General features: G+C 31.5%; 4 protein-coding genes across 5 annotated transcripts; 1 reads left to right on the forward strand and 3 right to left on the reverse strand.

Annotated features, from left to right (window-relative positions):
• Positions 1-269: 269 nt before the first annotated feature.
• On the reverse strand, positions 270-1,701 carry LOC114387354 (acyl-CoA--sterol O-acyltransferase 1-like). The gene has a single exon (XM_028347527.1). The coding sequence runs from the start codon at positions 1,556-1,558 to the stop codon at positions 479-481; it is 1,080 nt and encodes a 359-aa protein (XP_028203328.1). The 5' UTR covers positions 1,559-1,701; the 3' UTR covers positions 270-478.
• A 2,170-nt stretch (positions 1,702-3,871) lies between these two features.
• On the reverse strand, positions 3,872-6,582 carry LOC114387204 (rho GDP-dissociation inhibitor 1-like). Its single transcript, XM_028347344.1, has 5 exons — positions 5,837-6,582; positions 5,663-5,729; positions 4,963-5,181; positions 4,756-4,880; positions 3,872-4,235 (listed from the first exon to the last, which is right to left on the reverse strand). Exons 1-5 carry the CDS (start codon positions 6,119-6,121, stop codon positions 4,164-4,166), a joined length of 768 nt encoding a protein of 255 aa, XP_028203145.1. The 5' UTR covers positions 6,122-6,582; the 3' UTR covers positions 3,872-4,163.
• Positions 6,583-6,952: 370 nt separating this feature from the next.
• On the reverse strand, positions 6,953-9,357 carry LOC114387771. 2 transcript variants are annotated; one of them, XR_003661407.1, is made up of 5 exons: positions 8,721-9,357; positions 8,156-8,267; positions 7,972-8,053; positions 7,807-7,858; positions 6,953-7,733 (listed from the first exon to the last, which is right to left on the reverse strand). XR_003661407.1 is itself a non-coding variant. In XM_028347970.1 (5 exons), the coding sequence occupies exons 1-5, from the start codon at positions 9,133-9,135 to the stop codon at positions 7,584-7,586; spliced, it is 789 nt and encodes a 262-aa protein (XP_028203771.1). In that variant the 5' UTR covers positions 9,136-9,357; the 3' UTR covers positions 6,953-7,583. The 2 variants fall into 2 exon arrangements, 1 of the variants encoding a protein (XP_028203771.1); XM_028347970.1 differs by having other exon boundaries at positions 8,743-9,357.
• Positions 9,358-21,248: 11,891 nt separating this feature from the next.
• LOC114387968 (putative surface protein SACOL0050) lies at positions 21,249-23,488 on the forward strand. Its single transcript, XM_028348275.1, has 2 exons — positions 21,249-21,404; positions 22,606-23,488. The coding sequence occupies exons 1-2, from the start codon at positions 21,390-21,392 to the stop codon at positions 23,092-23,094; spliced, it is 504 nt and encodes a 167-aa protein (XP_028204076.1). The 5' UTR covers positions 21,249-21,389; the 3' UTR covers positions 23,095-23,488.
• Positions 23,489-26,026: the final 2,538 nt, after the last annotated feature.

The raw sequence follows: 26,026 nt of genomic DNA on the forward strand, positions 1-26,026 counted from the left end.
ATTAGATTTGTTTAACCGCAGGGTCTTTAATTTTCGGTTTTTGTAACTTGCTGTGGTGGGTTTTGAAAGTTGAAACTACAACGCGGCTTTACTGTAGCTGGCGTAACGTTAACGTTGAAGGTGTCCCATGTCCCGTGGGAAGATAATTCGGTAGCTAATAATATCCTTGCTAGTTGGGTTCTATCAGTTCTGGAGTACAGCCCTCACACTGTTTTAGAATGACTTATATATTTTTGCTTGCTTTCTTTTAGAATGACCGACAACATTAATTTGTTTAAAATCAGACAATATCAACATAACTCAATTTTTATTTTACAAGGTATCTCCTTTGCGTTAGATGGAATGCAAAGTAAAAAACCAAGGGAATCAAACATATACTAAATTAGATGGAGCGCGGAGAAAAAATCCTCTGCAGTATAGGAAAAAACTTGATGAAGAATTTTGGATCATTAGTGGTGTGAGATTTGCAAACTAATCACTAACGAACAAGACTCGGAAGAGCGTAAAGATGTTTCAGAAACTGGGTCAAAGCGGTAAACTCTGTGGTTGCCTTGTCATAAACGCGACATCGCGCTAGCGCGGGCAGAAACAACCCCATCGCTGTGTAGACCACAAACACCAACGTTAGCAGCCACGACAGCAGCCTCGGCACCTGCCACTGTTTCCCTCTGATGAGAAGACTCTTCTTGATTCCGACCTCGACGGCCACACACACCCCGTGGATGAGAAAGAAACACGTGGCGTCCCACGAGGGCTCCCATGCCTCCCACGTGCGTTTTTCCCGCTTGATGTAGTAAAAAACCAGTTCATGCATCAATCCGGAAACGGCAAAAGAAGCGAGAATGGCAGGGAGTGGGGCCCACTTTCTCCCCAGGGCACGGGCAGAGAGATTCATCACGGGTTCGTATACGGTGGGGTGCAGGACGCGGTTGACCATGATGTTCCACCTTTTTCCCCAGAAGTCTTGTAGGGATGTGCATAGGTATGGCTCGTTGAACTGCGGCTCCAGCTGAACCCCGATAAGCTTTGTAGTTAATGCGGAGATCATGGCGAAAATGAACTCCAATCCAATGTACATGTGGAGGCCATACAAGAAAAGTACAAACTTTGGGTGAAAATACTCTTTTTTCCCGTATATAGGAATCAGAGCGGCTAATATGATAACCATTGAGGTTGAAGCGTAATTGAGGGGAGATTTGTGTTTCTTTTTGGGGATTTGGTCTTTTGGGTCATTTTGGAATTTGATGGGGAAACATGCCACGGGGACGAAGTGAGATAAAGAGAGGGAAGGGTTGGAGGATAAGGGGCCCTTTCCAAAGGCAAAGAGGATGAGTTTGAAGGTTGAAAGCCAACCAAGGAAGAAAGAAGAAGGGCCTCCAAGGTGAATGGAGATGAGTCTTAGAGGGAGGAGAAGGAGGATCACTATGGCTGGGAATAGGGCTATGAGTCTTGATGTGCCTTCTGGGATTAGCTTCCCAATTCTGTGGCAGTAACACATTGTAGCTGGAGCTATGGTCCATACCATGATGAGATTCTTAATCTCCCCCTCCATCTCCATTCTTTCTCCACAATTTTTTTTACTGTATCAGTATTAGTGTACCCCTGCGGTTGGAAGCAGTGTGCAATGCCATTATATAGAGTATTTTTATCGGCAAACTCAAGGACAAAAAACCCAAGAGTATGGTTTTAGGTTTGTTAACTGCGAGGTCTTTAATTCTTTATTTATTAGTTAATAATTCTTTATCTATTAGTAAATGACTTGAGATTGTATTAAATTAAAACTAAAATACAAAAAATGTCAAGTCCTAACTCTTTCACTTTTTTTCTTTCTTAACTTGCTATGGTGGGTTTTGAATTTACGATTTATGACACTGCTTTTACTTTAGTGGTGAATTTGAACAGGCTAACGATGACGTTAACGTAGTTCAAATGGTCAAGGAGGCAAGTGCGCGGTGGTGGAGCTGGAGCATATGCAAAAGTAAGTAAGCATATCCTGTTTGCTTGTACTAATTTGTTAATCTGGCACTACGTTGACCCAGTTGGGTTTTAGCTCCAAAATAAATTAATAAAAATGAGGAATTAAACAAGATGGAAAATTTGATCTCGTGCATCACACGGAAAATGAATATTCTTGTAAGATTTTCTTCATCATCTCTATGTCTTTTCAACTCTATGGAAAAGGTACATGAGAATACCTACCAATGCATTTCAGCCCACTCCATCAGACGATGGGACCACATAAGGCCTAAAAATTGCGGCATAAAAAACACATCTCTTTAATCAAACAATCGGCTATCCACAAAATACACATTATATATGGCTAATGGGCTAAGTACCCTTCCACTCAATTGACTACCAAACCAAATAGGAACAACATCTTTGCAAAACAAAGAGAAAAACATGTTCGATGGTCTCCATAACAAGGACATTCTGGATCAACATCTTGCATTTTCCTATGGAGATTCATCCTAACAGGCACAATATTCTGGTAGACCCTTTCCACACTAAGTTTTGGCACTTTGGAGCAAATTTGACTTTCAAATATCTTGCTATAAGTATCTTTTTGTTGCACTAGAGACAGTTTCAAAGTTCCAAATGATAGTCCATTTTCACTAAACACACCCCATTTTCTATGGCAAGAATATTTTCGATTTCCTGATTTGGAAACATAGTTCTAATCATGTCTTCCTTCCAAGATATGGTTTGTGGATCTATCAACTCAAACACCATCAAGTTTCCATCATCACTTATTTGAGGCTGTGTGGAGATTCTATTGTCAAATCAATTTGGGATCCATCTGTCCGACCAAACCTTAATATGTTCATCCCATTTCCCACCTTCCAAATAGTCCCTTCATCCATGATTTCCTTTGCTAAGTAAATGTTGGACCATGTGTAGCTAGGAGAAGATCCTCTCCATGATTCTAAGGCATTGGTATGTGGAAAATATTTTGCTTTTAGAACTCTAGCCATAAGAGAATTGTTATTTGTTGTGTGTTAACAACCTCCACCATTACTTTGCTAACATAGCCTTATTTATTGAAAGCAGTCACCATTCTAAACCCCATGCCTCCTTGTTTTTTTTACTTTAGCCATTTTTTCCCAATTGAACCAATGGATCTTTCTTTCTTGCACATTCCCACTCCAAACCAAAAGAATTTTGCTGTAAGGGACTCAATTTGATCCCCTCATCACCTATTTGAAGAATCCAATCAATAATTTCTTTTATTTGCTCACTTGAGAATTCAACATTTAGCTTATGTTTGTTGTTAATTTTAACATTTTGCATGACTTTTGTATTTTTATTGCAATATCATGAAATTAAGAACGTGTTTGACTTTGATTAATTGACTGCCAGGTCTGTTCAGTACATCCACGTGTTTGACAAAAAAACAAAAAATATATACTAAAACGTTTGAACCTAAGACCGAATTAGTACGGGGTTTTACCACACTTTTTTTTTTCCTTTTGGACTTGGCCGTTTGGGTTGAAATGTTGAATGTTCAAACTGTGAACTAGATATCAACAATGAAGTGATGAACTCAAAAGGAGGAGACAGATACACTACCAATGGAAGCAAGTCAAAAAAATAATTGGACAAAAGAAAAGGGGCCGAAAATATTGCTTTCCTTGGACTTTTATTTTTTCCCCAAACAAAGCAAAAAAATCATTTTTTAATAAAAAATGTTTGAAAACTAAAGTTAATTTGAAAAGGGTTTAACTATTTCCGCATAAAAGATAGAATAGCTTCTGCCATAAAAAAAATTATTAAAGAATCATACCATAAAAATATATTTTTTAAATTGTTCATGCGTGGCCGTGCTCACCCAAAGTTAACAATTCCCACAAGTTCGCAGAATAGATAACAAATCAGAATTCAAAACCATATTTATTACTTACATTGCTACCCTGAGAAGAAACAAGGAGCATAGTTGTGCACCAAAAGGCAAAACTCAATTTTATTGACAAAACTATCTATCTATCAAATGAATACCACAATTTCATCTTCAAATCCTCTCATCATTGTTCAAATTACCGGCCTCAGACAGGATTAGAAATAATTAAACAATGAAAAGGAAGCAGCTAAACACTGAAGGAGATTTCAGCACAAAATAACAATGATTTAGGATTGAACATGTCACTTAAGGACAAGTCCGTTGACTCCTACTGCCATTCCTTTCGAATATCAAAAGTGTAGTTAATCTCTAAGTAGCACTTGTTGTCATCATCAACAAACTGAAAAAACGAGAAACAAAATCAGAAGTCAATTAGGTTACATTAATCCATATGCAAAGACTTTCATTACAACAGAAGTTTCTACAAGAATTAAATGAGTGTCTCGTAAATTTAAACTTTAAATAAGTGGTTGAAGGTATGCACATGAAGTCCGGCATCAAATTTATTAGAACACTTATTGGTGGGCTGATAGATCCAAACTAGGCATTAATTCAGCTTCACTAGATGTCCAAAATAATGTCATAATATCAATAAGGAAGCAGTAAGAGTCTAGTTTAGAATGAACTCCTTTTTTTGTAACCCATATACATTAACGCAGTAACTCTCTAGTGAAAGAAAGTAGTTGATTCATTGATAAAGTTGCTTGAAAAATGCAATGGGATAGTAAATACTAAATGCACAAAAGTTACTAGTTTCTTTTTCTTTTTTTTTTTTTTGCCTTTGTCTTGGGTCATTGTCAAACAGTATGCAGCGAGAAATAATCTCTTCAGTGTTAAGGAAGCACATCGTGATACATTACCTTACTTCTTGCTGAATATTGTCCTCTAGCAAACATCCCAGATGGTGTTGTCTCTTCAGGCATCTCATGTGTGTAAGGTTCTGCTTGAGGGCTGAAGGTTCCAATCATTTCTTTACTGCTGTCAACTGTAACGTAACAAACAAGGCTTAACAATGAGATAAACTTATGGACAAAATCTGATGATTGAGAGAGTCATATTGCACGTACCTTTGATACCAGTTTTCCACACAGTGTTGGTGTATTTGAGACCTGAAACTATGTTATTCTCAACCTGGAAAGTGAACATTAGCCTATAACGACTACCCTCTTTCAAAGTAAACCATAAACCCTTGGGATTTCCTCCCTCTGGTATTGCAAGAACAATGTCAGGTCTATCAGCAGACTTAATTGCAAGGCTAAGGATCTTCACATTTGGCTCCAGAGTTTCTGAATTATTCACATTACAAACAAGAAGTTAGGTGACGAAAAGTTTCACCGGAAAAGATTTCATGAGGGCAAGTTACAATGGAACCATATACCGATTCAATTGTTTGTTGAATCTCAGTAAATGAAACCATGTTTTGAATATTCCCAGTTCAAATTATATCACTAATATGTATAAACCATTAAAAGAACCTTGGATATGAATACATTTGCAATTACCAAATAATGATAACATGTTAAAATGGTAACAGTATCAATGTTAAAAAACTGAAATGAAGAAATGAGATATTCAAGTCTCCAAAAGGTGGTATAATTTTTATTTATTTATTTATTTTTCTTTTCTCAAATCCATGACCAAAATAGTTAATTCAATCTGGGAAGAATGATATTTCTTCGGTTTTAAGACCATGATTCAAAATGCTGAAATAATTCATCATATAATAGGATAAATGAATAAATGGAAGCCAATTCTACACGGAATTACCTCCAACAGAATTTATGTCAACACTTCCAAGAAGCTGCTCCTTCCACCTCCTCAAGCTCTCATCATCCTATACACACACACACACACACACAAATGAGAGAGTGGTTGAAAAATTCATATATCTTTCCGAAGAGAAAACAAAGAAAAACAAGAGAAACCAAAACCAAACGCAACCTTATCCTTCTCGAGTTGTTCCTTTAAAGTGTACTGAGGGCCTAATTCAATCTTCCTCTCCTCATCATCATCATCTTCATCCTCGGTAGCAGCAATGGAACTCTCACTCCTGTATCTGCTGAGGGTCCCTCCTCCTCCTCCTCCTCCTCCTCCTTCATCTTCACTTTCTTCATGATCAGTACCAGCTTTTCCCGCGTGCACCCGAGAGGCATCATCATCCCCTGCACCCTCATTGTCTTTCAATTTGTCATCAAAACCCATGTCTTTCGCAATGCCCAGAGACATCAACAACCCATCAACGCAGAGAAAAAGACAAACACCCACACACACACACCCACTTGGTAGAATCTTCCACGCAACGAGAATGGCAAAATAAAAAGACTACCTTGGGCTCAGAAAACAAAAGAGAAAAAGAGACTTGGAGGAAAGAAAGAAAGAAGTGGGTCAAAGAATCCCACAAAGGTAAAAACTACATGGAATAGAAAAATGAGAGATAACTCTCGCATCAAGAAAAGACGCCAAGAACGCAAAGGAGAGAGAGAGAGAGAAAGGGTGTTTTTTTTCTTTATTTTTTATTCGGGAAAATAACAGAGAAGGAAACGGTCATGTGGTGATCCGAAAGAGAGGAACTTTCAACGAGAAAATATGGTATGAGAGAGAGTGAGAGAGGTGGGAAGATCGTGAATGTCACTCTCTTGTTGCACTTGCTTCCACGAAGACCATGATTCGAGGAAATCTTCTCTTCATCTTTAACATGCACAAAAGTATACATTGTATAATAATGTAGAGGCTGCAATTTGCAGAGCCAGAGAATAAAAAATAGAATTGAATAAAAATTACTATGCACAAAACTTGTTTTACATATAATAATAATAATTTATTATTAATTTGAGTGATATTAAAATTAAATTTATTCACCTTAAATAAGATTTTAGATTTTATTCTTGTAAATAAAAAAATTAAAAAAATAAGAGGTTCCATAAAAAATGATTAATCATATTTATAATAAAAAAAATAATTAGCAACAAAGCTAACAATGACAGTAATAAAAAAAAAACTTCTTTACATAGAAAATGTCAAAATAATGAATCTAAATGTCAAAATGGGTTAGTCAACGAGGTTGAGCTAAACTTGTTATAAATTGTAAGGGTAAAGCTAAACTAGTTTGATAAATTATAAGGTTTAGAATTTAAATTTTAAACTCATCTTAAACTTGGACCGTTTTAGTTTGACTCCATCAAGACTCTATGTAGACTTAGCTTAAAAATATTAGAAGAAAAAAAAACCCAAAATTTGGTTTTTATTATGCTTGATTCTCATTTTAGAAACATAAATTAAAATTATACTTTTTTATTCGGCCATTACAATTGACACCCCATTTTGGGTTAGCATGCGTTGAACCAAATAGTCTGTATTACCATCTATAGTGAATAATATACCACTAAGTGGAGGAGGATTGCTAACAAAATACACTTATTCTAATACATTCTCTATCATTTATTAGAATTATTAACACTACAAATATGTAAATGTTGTCTAAAAAAACAAATTGGTAAATGACTATCATTAAATAAAAAAGAGATATAATTAATAGGTAATTGTTAGTGTCTTTCTGTTCCTGTAACATCAAAGAAGGAATATAAGAGATCCAAATCTTGTCTTGAAGGCTACCTTGTTAAAGCCAAACTGTTACTTTTTGTCACTAAAATTAATAAATTGGCCTTGGCATGATTCAAAAGACAGGTTTCTAGGAAGCTAGTTTCATGAAGAATAAGAAAGCAGTTAGGGACGACACGGCCAGAACAAGGTATAAAACTCTTTTAGCCTTATTCCCGAATTCTGACACCATAAATGAGGCTATCTTCTCCATGAATTCTCCCAAGCCTATTTTCATTTTCTGCATGAGACACGAAAAGGGTAGTAAGGCGATTAACACCAATATTCTAGTTTAAAAACTTGATGTTGCTTACCAGTCCAAAGGGTTTCAAGTGGAGCAGTGGTTCCATAAACGTCTCAATATTCCTGAATTAGACATAAATGATGCTATGAACTATGAGAAATCTTAATTAGTAAATTCAAATATTGATATCTTTTCTCAATCTTTCGCTGAGTTTATGATCCAAGATTAAACAAACCTTATTACTGCTCTTCCGTGGTAAGTGTGGCTTATGTGTAAGCCGAAACCCTTCCAAAGGGGAAGGTGTATCTTGTTCCATTCTGCAACGTAGAAATTGTAAGGACAGCTTCTTATTACACAAGTAATTCATAGAAATTAACCATAATTTTGATTTCCTTGCTATGATCATGGAGGCTGCTTACCGAATTTCCACTGGAGACCAACATTTACGCCTTCATGGGGAGTCGGTTTAAATATAATTTGAATGTTGTTTCCTAATATACTTGTCAGATAAGAAAAGAATTCCAACACTTGCTGCAATGCAAAAGTGGTGCACCACAAGACAAATATGAATCTTCACCAAAAAAAAGAAAAAGAAACAAGACAAATATGAATTAGAAGATATTTCACATCTAGAGTTACGGCCTTCTCTCCCTTAATTTACTTTGGTCTTGTTTTGATGACAAGCTATAGGAGTGGCTTTGGATAAAAAATGGATGCTTTCATAACAAAAAATATATTATCATTTAATTATAAATTACAAAATCAATAATAGAGAGAAACATTAAGTATGATATAAGATTCACTAATTTTATCATTTTTAACCAAGATAATAACACGTGTTTAAAATAATGAGTTAGATAATATATTATTAGCATTTATTATGATTTCTATGAGGAAAACATAACTTATATAATTCCTTAAAGTTGCTTGAATATGCTTATCCAAACAATGAATTTTACCCTCAAAAACGGAAACTAAGCCTACCTAAGCAGGGAGGAAAAGATACCGTTCTTCCTTGGAAGGTTTCGAAGAATGAGAGGAAATTGCTCACACGTCGGCGCTCATCTGCAGATAATTCGTGTGTGTTTTTGTTCTTGAAGGCAGAGTACAGTTTCATTACTGAGTCCAGGGCATGATCATCTTCCGCTTCTGATTCTGAGTTATTGCCATCAAAGGCAATCAGGGATTGGCCTCTCTGCAGCTTCTCAGAATACAAGCTCCTATGACACGAGGATTGGTATGAAAATGAAGATAGAGAATTGCTATGTGCACGAACTTTTCTTGTTAGATTATTAGAAATGGTAATATTACAAGAATTATAGGTAGCAGAAAAGGACAGTGGGGAAAATGAGGCAAATGTTTTGCATTTTATGGGACCAGTGATTGAAAAGGATGCCATCTAAGATGGAACAATCTCAAGTTTTCAACATGGGGGGAAAAAGCAGTTCAGTTCCGCATCTTCTGACTAAAAGAGACAGAAAACTATATTGTATATAGAAGATGGAAAAACATGCTTAAAGCCAAAGGCAAGGTTTAAGAACATTTGATGATATGAAAAGGGGTAAAGTAATTGAACCATGCTTCAACCGCAAAGCTAGGTATCACGAAGTCTTGTGCTATTTTTTTTGGTGGATAGTCTTGTGCTATTATCCACGATTTCAATCATATATAAGAGATCAAAGGGATTTTAACGGATATAGAAAAAGAAAATCATCTTTAGAATGATAATGATGATTCTAATTAGAGTAGTTTTGATTGATCTAGTTCAATTGTCAAATAAGATGCATGAATTATTATAAACTTTTAATATTATCTTTGATTCTCATGAATAAAAACAAATCAGTAATGATGAGAGTAAATATTAGTTTTTTTTTTAAAAAAAAAAGAGTAAATATTAACATTAAAATCACTTTAGTTTTATACATATATATAAATATAATTTTATATTAATTGATAATTATTTGATACATCATCCATATAGTAATATATATATTTTTAAAATATATTAAATATAAATATGAATTTTTTGTTATTTTTTAATTTTGATGATGATTAACATAAATAATTAAAATAATATAAAATTATAATTTAAAGATTAATTCAATAAAATTCACGTTTTACTTAAGTTATATTCATTAGATTATCAATAATTGAAAAAAAATAATTAGACTATCGATAGAAATGTAATCTTTATCGATCCAATACATGTATTATACTTATATAGAACCTTGATTGTTTATGCTAACAATACAGGCGTAAGGATAATTGCAAGACGTTCTGCATGTGCTTTCTTCTTTAGTTGAAGTAGGTGGCTTGAGGAGTTTGTTCCAACTAGCTCTCCAAAAGAAAAGTTTAATTAGGTATCTTCATTTCCAAAATAACCTTTTCCTTGGCAAGATTGCATCGTCTGATCCATGTCTAATAGTTTATAGGCATAAATTTGTAACGAGAATACTATGTATAGGAAGAACCACCCGAAAGTGAAACATTCCCCGTGTTTCGAGGTGGCAAAATATCTGGGTCTTTGGACAGAGAACAGAGAAATAGAATAGATAAAAAATAAAAAAGATAAAAATATTAAAAACATATATTTTAACACATTCTTTTGGACACGCTTAAAAATAAGTAAAAATATATATTAAAAAATAAAGTGAAAAATAATGATATTTTGTTGAAGAAAATATAATAGAAACATGAATAAAAATAAGCGAGTCCCAACAATTTTAATAGAATTCCCTCCTCAATCACTTGTAACAAATACCAACACTAATACCTGCTGTAAATTGTTTGTCTCGGTAGAAACAAACACAGCCTAAATATATATTTACATTATATCTTTTTTTTAGTTCTTACCTATTTCTTTCTTCTCTGATTATTTATCTTCTATTTTCATGCATTTTATTTCTCTCCCCCACAACCATACAGACCATAGATTGTAGATCCACATCATGTTAAGGAATTTTTAACCCAACTCGCGTAGGTTTATCTTTGGTGAAGTTCAAACCAATAATGCAACCGTAAAATAAAAATTCAAGCTGAACTTCAACAACTATTTTTGTGTGTTGAATAATAGTATTACTTTTGGGCCAGCAGGCCTAATAGATATCGAAGCTCAAACTAGGTTGGCCCAAATCCAGGGAGATAGCACGCTTTATCTTTGTTGCAGGTTTAAACTAGGGAAGCTCCATGCATTTTGGATTTTGGTGAACCATATTTTCGGCCAAAAGTTCCTATAATAGGTAATTAGAGGTTCCAAACTTTATTTTGTGGAAAGCTACCATCTTCACTCTTCAATAAGAGAAAGATTTGGCTGTGCTTGACATATTTGTTTAGCTAGCTACTTTATGTTTTTAGAGAGCAGGGCAAGTGTGGGTAGTATTTGTGGGTTTTTTTTTCTAAGGCGAAAATAAAATTTAAATTTAAAATATTAAATGAATTATTAGGGCGTGTCTAAACATTTAAGATCTTAGGAAAATTTTATATTTAAAGATTAATTCAATATAATTTTTTAAATTTCATTTTATTTTTCTATCGATTACAAAATTATATAATTATGTATTTATAACCTTTTACTATCAATATTCAAAACAAAAACAAAATATCTATTTTATCTTTTAATGTAGTTAGTATCAAATAGGAGTTGAGTAATTTTAATTTTAAAAAACTACTTTCAATAATACGAATAATTACAAGTAGGATAAAATATATTTTTCTTCCTTAATTTTCAAACTTTTACTCCGTTTAGTGTTTTAGTCATGGCAGTCTAGATGATTATTAAATGCAGCAAGATAGTTTTATGTTTTTGGAATTTTTAAAAATTATTATTTTTAAATTTTATGAAAAATATTAAAACAGTTTTTTGGGGATTTTCTTTTTAAAAAATTCCAATAACTGTTGTAAACTTTTTTTAAAAAAAATATATGTCTGAATTAAATAATAGAGGGAAGGGAAAATTTATTTTTGTTAAGAAATGGATATAGTGTTGTAAGCAGTAAACGTAATACAAGAAATCAAGAATTAATGTTGCATAGTAAGAACTAAGAAGCATATACATTGAATGACGGTCAAGCATGTGATCAATTGAGAAGGATTGTTCTACCATAATTATAAGTCTCAAATTCAATTTTTAATATGTAACTACATCAAATACAAAAATACAAATGATCATTAAATGAAAACATATAAAAAATATGACATGAGTAAACATACAAATGAATTTGACACCACACTTTAACCTAAAATCTTAAAGTTCGAGTTTATAAATTTTTTCTTCACTTATATGATGCTCAATTTTCTATTTCTATTCAACGTAAAACTTTATCTTATATTTATACATTTTTACTTCAACATTTTCAAGTACATACTCCCAAGGTGTTTGTTTTCATCTTGATGTATTCTATGCACGCTTCAGCAGAAGAAATAATTTATAACTTTTTTTACAATTCAACATATTTGATGTCCTCGAAACACACACTTCAAACTGTGATTAATCCTCGATTCCACCTCCACGTTGTCGTGGTTCTAAGAAAATTCAAAAATACAACATAAAATAAACATAATAAGCATACAGGTATTTGCTATTAAATGTCAAAATCACAGTGGTTGGAAAATACAGTCCAAAATGCAATTAATCCAAATTTGCGGATTTTTAGAAAAAATCAATATTTCACCAATAAATTTCCCCTCTAACTTGTAATCATTGAACATGTTGAGTGTTACCAAATCTTGAGCAGGATGATGAAACAGGATTGGGGGAAGTTGGTTGTTGAGCACTTCATGGAATTCACAGTACACAAGACAGCAGGTTATATATACATTAATTATATACTCAAACTGTTGCTGTTGGAACTTTACCATCCTCCGTATTCAAAGATGTTGCTCCTCATGTTGAGGGTTAAGTGATCATCAATAATTTTGAAGCGTAATCGTGATTTCATATATTTATCCCATTATTTTAGATTAGGTTATGTCCATAAAAAGCATGAGATCTCCCATTAAATTTTGAACCCTGTACTCACTACTATGTTCGAGCCATCCCATCCGCTTCTTTTTTTGTAAAGATAATAAGCATCACTCACGACAGGTAATCATACTTACAATTGAAATTCAAATTTTTTAATTAAACTGAAACAATCTCGTGTCATTTTGGTTACTTCAGAATTTTTATCAGAAGCTTTACGATATATTCTTTTTGTTAACTCAAAAAAATTGATTTACAAGCTTCCGGAACAGACACAAATATTTGCTAATAGATTAGATCTAGTGCAACTTTCTTTCTTCCCCCAAACGTACGTATTTTCTCCCTCTTGCTCCTAACTAATAAACTAACCCACTTTTTTGTCTGTTTTTTCTTGTTTGTGTATATTCCAATAATATGGGATGGCAGCTGGCAATGCAATGCTGCTAAATGAAAAAGAACGTAATTGTACGTGGTTGGGAAGGAACCTGTGATCTAGAATATTGTTAAAGATTCAGCCAACTTTATTTGGTTAAGGGTTGGGGTGTTAAGAGTCATGGAATCATACCATAAGTCCAATCTATTAGAAATTTAGATATAAAATCCATTACAATCATTCACGACAGTTAAAGTTATTACAACAATATCACACTATCCCTTTCCCAACTTTCACAAAGGGACCTAGTATGTTGCTAATTTGGGACACAAGACGATGAAGCAAATACATTATCGAAAAATAATAAAAGAAAGTTCCAAAAAGAAAGATCAGAGTGAAAACGATGTTGGCCAAGTGGTCGTTTTCCAAAATGAATCATATGTCTCCCAAAAGCAACTTCGACAATGAGTCCCCGGGCTTGACTTTTCAAACTGAACGTCACAGTATTAATTCTACTGACTATTTCTTTTATGAATCAATATCTCTAACACCACACCAACACACTGTTCAATTTTCATTTTATTACCTATCATACACACTCGCAAGTTTTCTTGATTCAAAGCATAACCTTTCACCTGTTTCAAGTGAGGATATGGCCATTCAAACAAACGTTCTTTTCTTCACCTTTAATTATTCTTTAAAAATAATCGAGTTGATGGAGTCCACTCAAACAAAAGCAACATTACTCCAAACGGATCCACATGCATGATCAACACATAAAGACGTTCTTTTCTCTTTAATTACATAAACATATATAAAGTTTATTTAAAAGGATTCATTAGGATGCAAAGGATTTGAAACATACCAATACTAAGTATATAATACCACTTAGAGGATCTCTAATACAGTTGTTATTCTGATTTCTGACAGAAACGGTATGCATAGGAACTCAAAACTTTAGAGCTTCTCTAATAGAAATTATATGTTCACAAGAATAATATAAAGCAACTTGTTTAAATTATAAACTTTTGATATTTTATTTAGTATTTTTAAAAGTATATGTATATAAATAAAAATATTAATTTAAAGGTATTTAATAATATTTTAAATATAACTACATAAATGCTTAAATTATATTTTTGAATTAAAAAAATGTTGTATTAAAAATATTATGCTTATTAAAATTTATTATTACGTTATGTTCTTTTTCTAAGTAATTATATGATAAAATATCTATATGAAATGTATAACTTAAAAAATTAATGAATATATAATTATTTAAATTTGAATGTTTATTTTTTGTTATTATGAATATTATGTTAACATATTTATTATTCATAATGGGTATATATTGTTCTTTAGGGTCTGAATTTATAAGAATAAAAATATAATGTCCTTTATAGAGAGAGACCATTTAGCAACGGATTTGTTAGGGAACGTTGGGTCGCTTATTTGCAATTTCTTGTAGTCATTATTATTGTTCACTAAATTGAACAATAAAATAGACATGTGTGCATATACATAATTTATTTCTTGATTTCTATTCTCAAAGAATCAAATATAATTTTAGTTTTTCGATTTTGTTTGATATGGAGTTTTGATTCTTTTATTTTAAAATAGACTTTTGTTCTCTTTATTTTAAAAAATTTACAATTTTAGTCTAATTTATAATTTTTTGTTTTGTTTCTTATATTTTAACCCAATTAAATCTTACACCTATCATATTCATTTAAATTATCATCAAGAAATGATCTAATTAATGAAAATTGAGGATTGTATCAAAGGAAATAAATTTTGACAAAATTAAGAATTGTATCAAAATTATAAATTTTCTAAAATAGAAAGACCAAATGTCTTTATTTTCAAATAAAATGACCAAAATTGTAGATTGAACGAAATAAAAGATTTGTATTTTAGCCTAAATTAACATATTATGAATCATTTTAATTAGTTTAATTGTGTATTTATAATATCATTCATTTTAATTATTATTATTATTATTATTTGTGAAATATACTTAATAAATAAATTAAAATAAAGTGTGTGTGTATATATATATATATACGATAATTTATATATTGATTTCTCTCAATGATTATAAATTAAAATAACATATTATGAATTATCTTAAATGTAACTACATATTTATAAAATTATTAAGTTTAAGTAATATTTTCGGAAAATATATTTTATAGTAATCAATTTTAAAAAAATGAGTATGAGTAGTAATTTTTGTGCTTTAAAATGTCTTTATTAAACCAAAGTAGTCTTTTTCGATAGTTTAACATACTAATTTGATTAATTTGAAAACATATGATAAATTATGAGAAATATTGTATTAAATAAACGCGTGTTATGTCAATCAAAATTCACATCACTTGTGACCAAAATAAATAGAATTTAATATAACAGAGACACTTTAAAGGGTTAAGGTGAAATTTTTTTAATTTAAAATTTAAATAATGAACCAAAATTACATGTTGACTTAATATTTAATATTACTACTTAATATCTAAATTTTAAAAAATAATTTTTAGTCATCAAAATTCCATAATAAATAACATTTTTCCATTTAATATCATTATCAAATATCATGATATTTAATCATCAAAGTAGTATAATAAAAAGCATTAATATGAACTATTGAATTCTTCGTTAAATACAGTTTGATTCATTAAATTTAATTATACCCAATCAACGACTGTCAAGTTAGAACTTTTTTTTCCAGGTCTCCTTTACTATATATATACACATAGATAGATGGGATTCACTTAATTTTATATGTTAAAATATTTTCCTTTTTCTATAAACGTTATAAACTATTTGGCTAATAAGCCAACATGGAAAAACTTTATGTAAAACAAATTAGAAACTGTGAAAACTAATATTACTGCTGCTCAAGGCATGTAACAAGGGTGAAAATAGGTATATTATACTTTATAACAGATTACTCGGGTGATTTTTAGTTATAAGTTTTAAAAAAAATTAAAAATAAAAATCGATTTCTTTTTAGTTTTAGTTTTAGTTTTTTTTCTCTAATTTTTAGTTTTATAATAAATTCATTTTAAAAGTTTTCTATCATATTAAAATTAGTTTAATGATGTGTTTGTGTGAAGGTAATGACGATAATATTAATTATGTTGGGTGATGTTAGGGGCACAGGTAATGCAATAACATGTTAGTTATAGTAATAAATGTGTTAATGTTATTGATGGTAATTGATTGTAACAAAATTTTACAATATTGAAAATAGTAATAATGGTGTGTATATGATCCTAGCGAATGGTGGTTAATCATTTTACATTTAGAGCTTTATAACTTTACAATTGTAATAGTTTTTATTGTTTAGAAGAAATTTAAAGAGAAGAGAGAGGTTTAAATTAAATTAGATTAAGGTTTATGTATTTGATCTTCTTCTCGGACATGTTATCCTTGTTGTTGTTTACCACTCTCGTGTATTTTTCTCTGTCTTTGTTTCTTTATGCATCTAAAATCATCGACTTTGCCTTCATTGCTAAACATATCTCTTTCATTCTTATAATCTCAACAACTTGTTCTCTTCGAGAGAGAGTTTTTATAGCATAGCAAAACTTTGAGTAAAAGACAAGTAAAACCAACATATTTTGGCCACACAATGATCAAAGTAAAAATCAGGAGCACCATAAGTTCTCACGTTTGATTTTCTTCTCGAATATATCATCCTTATTAGTTTCCACTTTCTGTGTGTTCTTTGTCTTTGTTTCTTTTGCATCTGAAATCGTTGACTTCATATCCATTGTTACACAAACATATGTCTCCTTCGTTTTTATCGTCTCCAGCAGCGGAATCATTGCTCTTTCCATGGGAAAACTCTTGCACCATATCAAAACTTTGAGAAAAGAGACAAGTAACACCACCGTATTTGTAGCCACACATCATAAAAATCAAAGTAAAAAAGAGTAGTACCATAAAAAAACAAAAAAAAAAACCTGTAATTGATTGAATATATGTAAATGCTCTGTTCACAGAGCTGACAATTATTTTTAAGAGGCTACTAACAACTTTATAACTAAATTTTTAACTCCATTATTTCTGTATTTCAAAACATGTTTCTCTCTCTCTGTATTTCAAGTTCCTCTTCCTTCTTATGTAAACTTAGATTTAGGAAAGTAAAGTATATAACGCAGCCGGTGGATGTGATCTATCGCTCAATAACTCTACAGAGCAGTAATTTTCTTAATAATTTCATGGTTTAACCATTTTAAATATAATTGTGTATGATTTTCACTTATGAGAGAAGTTTACTTTCTTGCTCACAATACTAGACTTGATGATAATTAAAAGTAGCTGTCTGAAACCAAACTTGGATTAATTGACCGCAGCCAGTTGCCATGCTTACATTACTACGGGAGTAGACGCTGGAAGCAGCATCATTAATTAATTATTATGCATTCTTAACGAAATTAAATAGTTAGGCTTGAATAGAATATAGGAGAAGGGAATCTTGAGAGAGTAGGCTAGGCCACACATGAGGATGGCGATAATTGGTCCACATCATCAACATTGAATGATTCAGTCACCTGGTTGGAAAACCGAGGCATTGCATGTTATGTATGTTTTTGTTATCTGAGGGAATCACGCCCATAATATCCAAGACAGCCATTCAAATGTGTAATCCTCGTTAGCATTCACCTGGCATGTTCTTATTGGTCCAAGGTTAAGCTTATTGGCTACAAATCAAATCCATCATTAGTTTACGTTTCAGAATGTCTCTCCACCGCCCCTCCACTTTTCACCTAAACTTTGTCGCTTTACAGCCAATCCCTTCTTGCTTTGCTTTCTTGTGGTAAAAATATCATAAGAATTGAATTGATTACATCAACTTGTATTACTATTTTTAAATGTTAATTCAATTCAATTCTGATTACTTGATTTTCAATATTAGTGTCTTTTTAATTAATATAACCAAACAACGGTAGAATGTCGGAATGATGATTCATGTTTCAGTCATCATTCAAAACATTGCTAGAAATTTTCCCTACTTTCGATCAAATGCTTGGATTACCCAATATCATGTGATTTTTTTTTTTTTAGCAATTGTAATCCAAACATCTTCTACGACTATTGATTTATTGTTTTTAGAGAGTAAGGTATCATGTTACTAAATAAAATTCTATCGATTACAACGATCAAATTTAAGTAACTAAGCCCACAGAAAAATCGGGAGATGCAGTATAGGAGTAACAAAACAGATTGAACCCTTCTTGTGTTTGGTCCTTTTTGGGGATTAGGTTGGAGTTTTTGGATTATAATCCCATTTTAGTCAGTCAAAAAATAGTTGACAGAAAAGTCAAACAAGCCAATTCAACTCATTTTTTTTAAGAATTAATATTTATTTTAATATTTTATAAATATATTAAAAAAATTAATTAATTTATTTTTTGTCCAAATAAATTATTATTCAAAACTTAAGGTAATACATTAGATTTTTTAATAAGTATTTATTATTTGATATTTATAAAAGATAAAATCAATTAAACTATATTTATTATTTAATTTTTTTTTAACATTTTAGCTTTGACGGATTAACCTTTCAATCCAATCAAAAATAGGATGAACTATTACTTTCAACCCATATATGAAATACAAACTTGGACAAATTAACCCATTTTTATGGATTGGTGGCGAGATGAGCTAATCTGTTTTGCCACTGCTGATGTGGGAGGAGGGAAAGGTTCGAAATTGATAATTTAGTGACAAGAAATTGGCAAAGCAAACATTTAAGCTTACGTTCAGAATTGGAATTAATATTATCTTGATATCATAGATGACCATTATTATGAAGATCCACGATAATGTTTTATAATTTCATGATCAACATGATAGTGTCTTAGCGCAAAGGAGCAATAAGACGTGTAAGGGTTAAAAAGAAATATAAATAAAGGACAAAAGCTAATTTTGTATTGTGAAATGATCCAATCACCTCACGCAATGCATCCCTTTGTAAAACTACAAAATAATATTACGGTACATATGCCCACATTTATTAATGGTATCTATTTTGTTATGCAATTAGTCTTTAAATCATTTTTTTATGATTCACGATAATTTATAACCAAAATGTTATCACATAATATTTTAAAACGTTTATCTCATCCAAACGTATCAATTTGAAGTGTATAGTATATATGTTTGAATTTTGAAGAATACTGAATACACAAGTTACAAATATTTTTGTGTGGTAGAGAATGAATGGTGTGACGTGGCTGATCAGAGGGCTAGAAGTGAGCCTCTGTCACGAGTGTACGACGTGGAAAGCATAGCCATGTGGGGCCATGTGAAATTTTAATCTTTTGGAAAAGGGGCTATGAGCAATGCAAATGGCACCAAAAGTTGTCCACGCAATTAACTTCTTTTTTTGGGTTGTTGTTTTTTCTTTCCTATTTTTTCTCATGTGGACCCACCATTTTCATTTTGGGTTTTGGAGGTTAATGATGCCCATTGATGATGGGCCCCACATCAAGCACCGGCCTATTTCCTTTGTTGCCTTTCCATTTGCCATTTTTCCAAACTCCCAAACGTCCATTTCAAATTTTGCTTCATGCTTGGCAAAAAAAATTAACGTGGCCTTTGCTGTTTATTTTTGTTTTTATTTTTATTTTAAATTTTTTAAGATTTAGAAAATATATATCAAGAAAAAAAAAATATAAGGTGCCATCATATTTTTTTATTTTAAAAAAGACTGACAACGTTAATATGATATTTTCAATTTTAGGTATATTTTTTAAAATATTTTCATTTTTAAATTTTAGAAAAACATATTTTTCCTTTTTTATATTTTCTCTAAAATAAAAACAAAAAACACTTAAAAGTCACCGAATAATCTCACAAACCTTAAATTTTGGCTAACATCTTAACTTGACCAGAACAGGGAAAAGCATACTCATCTTTTCTTTAACATGTTGAGGAACAAGCTTCTTTCACATGATAATAATACCATGCCAGAGTTGCTATGTGCCCACTAATTTAATTACATTGAATTAGAGCTTGAATTAGACAAAAATATTACTTCAATCAGTACAACATCCATTAACCAAGGCCCGATTTTGTAGGTGTATAACAATGCCAATTATCTACAGAAGTGAAGTAATTAAATTCTCTGTACGTAATGAGATGAAGCTCGTTTGTGTTGTTATTGTCTTTGAAAATTATTATATCTTTTGTTCATTTGTTTTCCATTATTTATGATTGCTCCATTTTTTGCTGCCTAGCTGGCTAGCTTTTCGATCAAGGGAAACGGTGGGTCAATTCTAAAGGGTAGAGGCCTAGTAGAGCACTATATTATTCTAAAAGTTTTATTCACAAATATTTTTTACAGTTAAAAGAGAAAAATATATAAAATAAAATAAGTGATATAATAAAAAATTAAAAATGAAGATAAATTAGAAAAATAATAATGTAAAAAATATATAAGTTAAAATAATAATATAGCTCCGAAACATATAGAACCCCACTCGTACGAAGGACAAACGGGGTCCGTTAGTAGTCATCCTGTAAATTTTTGTAATTTGAGTATACATAATTTCTTTTAAAAAAGCGATACTAGTTTGGTTCTTTGATGATAAATATAATGATAGAAAATACTATTTGGTTTAAAATCTTTAATATGAAAAGGATTATGAATGCGTAATAACTAATCATAATTAAAAATAATGTTTTATTATGTGAGTTGCCATACAAAATTTTATTCACTCGGATTTAACATTTTTACATCAAAATAACTTAAAAAGAGTAATTTGGTTTCAAAATAATACTAAAAGGATTTATATTATATTATATTTAGTACAAAATAATAACATGAAAGTAAATTGGTTTCACTTAATTTCTATACTATACACTTACCCCAAATAATTGTATCGGTAAGATGTCATCTAGTTGATAATTTTTTTTATGATTTTCATAATAAATAATTTTTTTAATTAATATTTTAAGACACCACACTATTTTTTTATGTTATTTTGAAGAGAGAGAGAATCAAAAGAAAAAACATTGACAACTGGTCATACTGGTGTCTTTTATTTTCTGTCAGTGACATGAGCCGTCTCTGTTTGAAAAAGATTCTTCCAAGTGATCACACCGCACACACACTCCTTCTATTTCTCTCTTTGGAATTGCTTATACTATTCATGACTCTGCATCTCTATATAAACCTCTCTCACCTTCGATCACCACACTCATCACAACCACTCTTAATTTCTCTCTGTCTCGTTTACACATCTCTCCAACCTTTCACTTTCGTTTCTCAGTTTTATTCGAATCCCTCTCTCAATCTCCTTTCCAAATGGCCAGCGTTGAGGTAATTCAAAGACACAGTTTCGTTGTTTATAATTTTGCCTCAGCTGGTTTTGTACATTCCTTTATTACTCCAACGTGTGTAGCAGTGGTAGTACTTTATATGGTTCCTACGTGCACACGGTGAAACTCAACACTTTAGTAACTAACTGTATATATACAACTGTTTCTTCACTTTCTTACTTTCTTTGTTGTGATTCATTATCGATCAAAGAACCAGTTTGGTTTTTTATTACGTGCGAACGTACGATCTAGCAAGTTATGTATGCGATGGTACTAGCTAGTCTTAATATACCGCACTTTGATTTTAATTTCTTTTTGGTTTCTCCCGATCTATCTTTGTTTTTGTTGCTGCGGTGTTTGATAACCATCATTATATACGAAGCATAAATTATATATTACTGCGGTCAACCACTTAAACTACACGAGATTTGAGGGGATCAACTTGTTTCATAGCTTTCTTAATTGATCATTGATTAATTGAATATATATAAATCACGAACCATTTTCCAGTTGATGATCAACATTTGAAATATTCATCGGTGTGTGGAATTGGATTGTGATTAGCAGTTCTATGTGGACCTAGTTTTTTGTTCTTGTTTATATAATCACAGTTGCATCATCAGAAACAAAAAACATTGATCAATTTATTACGTAAGCTTTTTTTCTTGTTTTTTTTCGCTAAATAGGCTATTGTTAATTTCTTTAAAGCTCAAAAACCAACATATCCCAGCTAGTTGTAGAAGCTAATTAACTCCCCCGTAGCCACGTTGAACTTCTTCAAGCTTAAAACTTAAAAGAAAAGGAGAACAATTAATTATATCACCAAGTTGACACTTTAATTTATAAGTCCTATTAATTTCATAGTAGTATTAAACAATTTACGTTTATCTTATAAGTAATGAGTTTTGTACTGCACCCCATTTATCTTAATATCTCATGAACTATTTCTCTTTATTTTTTTATTCCTATCACATTTCTTTATTTTATCTCACCTTCTAAGTGTCAAATAGGTTTTTATTGGGTGTGCAAAAGTCATTTTAGTTATCTTATAACACATTGTGCTAGTGCTGATCATGTGATGTTTCACTTGTGTGTCTCTATAGTCTATACCATCAAGTTATTTGTTTCTCATGTTTACAAATCCACCTTTGTTTAAGCTTGGCACTAGAAGACTTTGTTAAATAAAATTAGAAATCTCACAGGTTGCACAGCAAACACCAACAACAGTTCCAGAAAATGAAACAACCGAGGTAAGCAAGACCCAGGAAACAACCCCAGTCACTGAGGCTCCTGCAACAGAACAACCAGCAGCTGAGGTTCCTGCAACAGAACAACCAGCCGCTGAGGCTCCTGCCCCAGAATCAACCACCGAAGCACCAAAGGAAGAAACCACCGAGGCACCAACAGAAACAGTAGAAAAAACAACTACAGAAGTAGCCCCAGAGGAGCCTAAAGAAGTTCCAGTTGAGACCGAGGAGGTGGTGGCAAAGGAGACAGAGGAAGAGAAGCCAGCAGAAGAGAAATCAGAGGAGAAAACTGAAGAAGTGAAAGAAGAAGCAGAGGAGCCTAAAGAAACTACTGAAACAGAATCAGCAGCAGCAGCACCACCAGCAACCACAGAGGAAGAGAACAAACCAGCTGAGTCAGTTGAAACCCCAGTAGAGGTTCCTGTTGAGAAGACTGAAGCTTAGACCTATGGACAGTGTGAGTGAGAAAAACAAGTTTAAAAATGGTCCTAGTTGTGGGGATCAGGTCTACCATTTTGCATGCCATGTTGAAAAGCCTCTTTTTTTTTTTTCTTTTTATTTCTTTAGTTTACTTTATTAATATTATTATATGATGCTTAAGTCTTTGGTTGTATTATGGAGGGTACACCTACGTGTAAGCACAACACTTGGCTCCACATCAGCGTGCTTGCCACGTGGTGACATGAGAAATTCTGGGAGTTGTGTATTGAAGTGAGCAAGCTGCTGGTGCTGGAGTTTAGGGGTGATGGTTTATTGGCAGGGTTACATGAGTTTGTGATGGTGTGTTACTGTGTTTCTTTAGGTTTGAATAAATGATATTTACTTTATAATTTATATTGTTGTTTGTGCAAAAGAATATTTCGTTTTTAAACTTGCTTTCTTCCACATTACACTTTTAATATTGCAAAGTTATTATATCTGAATTCATATATCTTCGATCAATTCGTGTTATAATTATATATTTTCTATTAATTGAACATGAACCAGTAGACTTACCTAGGTATTAATGAAAACTACCTAAGAATTTTCTGTTTCCTAGCGGCCTCACATGTTTCAAAAACACAATAGTACACAAAATCTACTTATTATTGTTAAATATTTCATCAATATTTTTTATTTTTTTCTTTTTTATTACATCATAAATTTTGTAACACCTATATTTTCTCTCTCAAGTGTCTTATAGCATAATTGGATATCCACAAAATATTTTTCTTCCAAAAAAAATTACAAGGAGTTGGAAGGTAAATAATAAAAAATAAAGGACAAATAATGGATATATCAATAAGAAAAAAAAAACTAGATCAAATTATTTATATTATGTTCGTCAAGTTTTCTAATTATATAATCACAAGTAAATATCTATTTAAAATTATATGATACATTTTTAATAGAGATTATTTATTCTAAAAAAATATGTATTATCATTTGATTATAAAACTTGTTGGTAGAGATATCAAGAACTTATGCAAGCTTTTGCCTAATAAATATTCTATGGCAATGGATTGGGATTTTTAACACTGCATTATTATGCTTTCTAATAAATTTTTAATGGAAAAAAGATCATTTATTAATCAGAAACTGATATCGAATGAAAATTTATCATTTAGGAATATTGCAATAGAATACGTAGTCAAATATAAGTTTATGCCAGTGTACGCACTATCAATTAAACAATCGCAATGTAGGGCGGGGGATCGCATCTAAGCTCTTATTATTCTTAAATTATATTCCTGACGTCACAGATGAAGGCTTCTCCTTCCTGAAGACAAAATTCAAAGAGAAGATGCAAGTTATAAAAATTTTGAAGGCGACCAGTGGGTGTTTGGTTTTGCATTTTATCCTTTTAATATATTTTGTTATGTTTAATTTGACGTTGAATAAGAATTTAAAATTGATTTTAAATTAAAATAATTTTAAATAATTTTAAGTTGAATTTAAAATTTTATATTAAATTTTACTCTTATTTTTTTTATAATAAAACATGTAAACATAAATCATATCTCTTTCCAATCAATTTTAACTAAAATTAATTCCTTTCAAAATCAATTTTATCATTCTCCTTCCAAACCCACACTAATTTAATTTACAAGGAAGAATAGCGCTGTGAGCTTTATTGTCCAAACTTATATACCAAAGCAGGACGAACAAACAGTGTTATCAAGAATGACCACATAAAAAAATCATGAATTTTTCTTTCCTTCGATTCTTTTTCATTGATACTTGAACCCCCATATATATTATAAACATTTGACACAAGATCAATGACAAAGCATCCAGAACTGCTGTAAGAAACAGAACTAGACAGCCTTGAGAAGAGATAAATAATCCTATCCTACCCTATAATTTGTACAAATTTGAGCACCGATATTCCAGTATGCTGTTAAAACCACCTCTACCAAAATTGCAGATTGCAACCAATGTGTTCTTGAGTGATGACTTAAAAGCGATCTTGCATGACAACCATAGATGAATACCGGGGGAAACACAGCTGGTAAAAACATGTGTGGGATGAGAGCAGGTGATTGTTAGGTTCCACAGTCCTGCAAATTTATAGAGAGGAAGACAAACCTCGGAAACCTTCAACTGGTAAATATTTCACAGACGTCCAAAACAAAATAAGAACCTTCTTTTGTTGTTCTGACATTCTCCCAACAATCTGCCAAGTTTTCTTTCCACAAAATATAATATTAAAAATTAATAACTTAGCGTCTCCAATCAAATGTTGAAAAATGAGTTATTTGAAAAAACATTCAAGAAATAATTATTTCAGAGGCTTCAATAATCACAACACTTTTAGTTAAAAGGAGATCCTAACCAAATAAAAATAAGACAGGAGAACTTATTCTTCAGATTTATTGCATCTCAATAAAACTACTACACTCTAGCATTTTGGATTAATCCACCATAACACTAATAGATTTTAACATGATTCTGCGATTCAACATGAAAACAGGTTATTGATTATGTTAGAAAATTACATTCTATCTGAGTAAGTGCTCAAACTGATGATAATCATTAACACAATTTTATTAGCCAGGTTTCAGCAAAGGAAAAATATGTTATGCGCTATGGAATTTTCTTTTCATAAACAAAGTATCAAAATTATAATTCATGCTTCATAACAAAAAAATATATATATATCGGGAGACATGACCGAACTTATGGGAGACATTTGTAAATAACGTAGCACATCAAAGGTTGAACTAATCAGGGAGGGCCTGACGAAAGAAATAATTTAAAATAAACACAGATGAGAACTCTAACTGGTTGATGACCAGTTAGGAAAGTAGATTTCAATAGTGGTTTTAAGTTGTAACAAGTGGAAAGGAGGGAAACTTTAACAAGTAGCCAAGACAGTGATGCTTTCTAAGAAGCA

This window comes from Glycine soja, chromosome 15, assembly GCF_004193775.1.
Source record: "Glycine soja cultivar W05 chromosome 15, ASM419377v2, whole genome shotgun sequence".
In the NCBI taxonomy this organism is placed as follows: Eukaryota; Viridiplantae; Streptophyta; class Magnoliopsida; order Fabales; family Fabaceae; genus Glycine; species Glycine soja.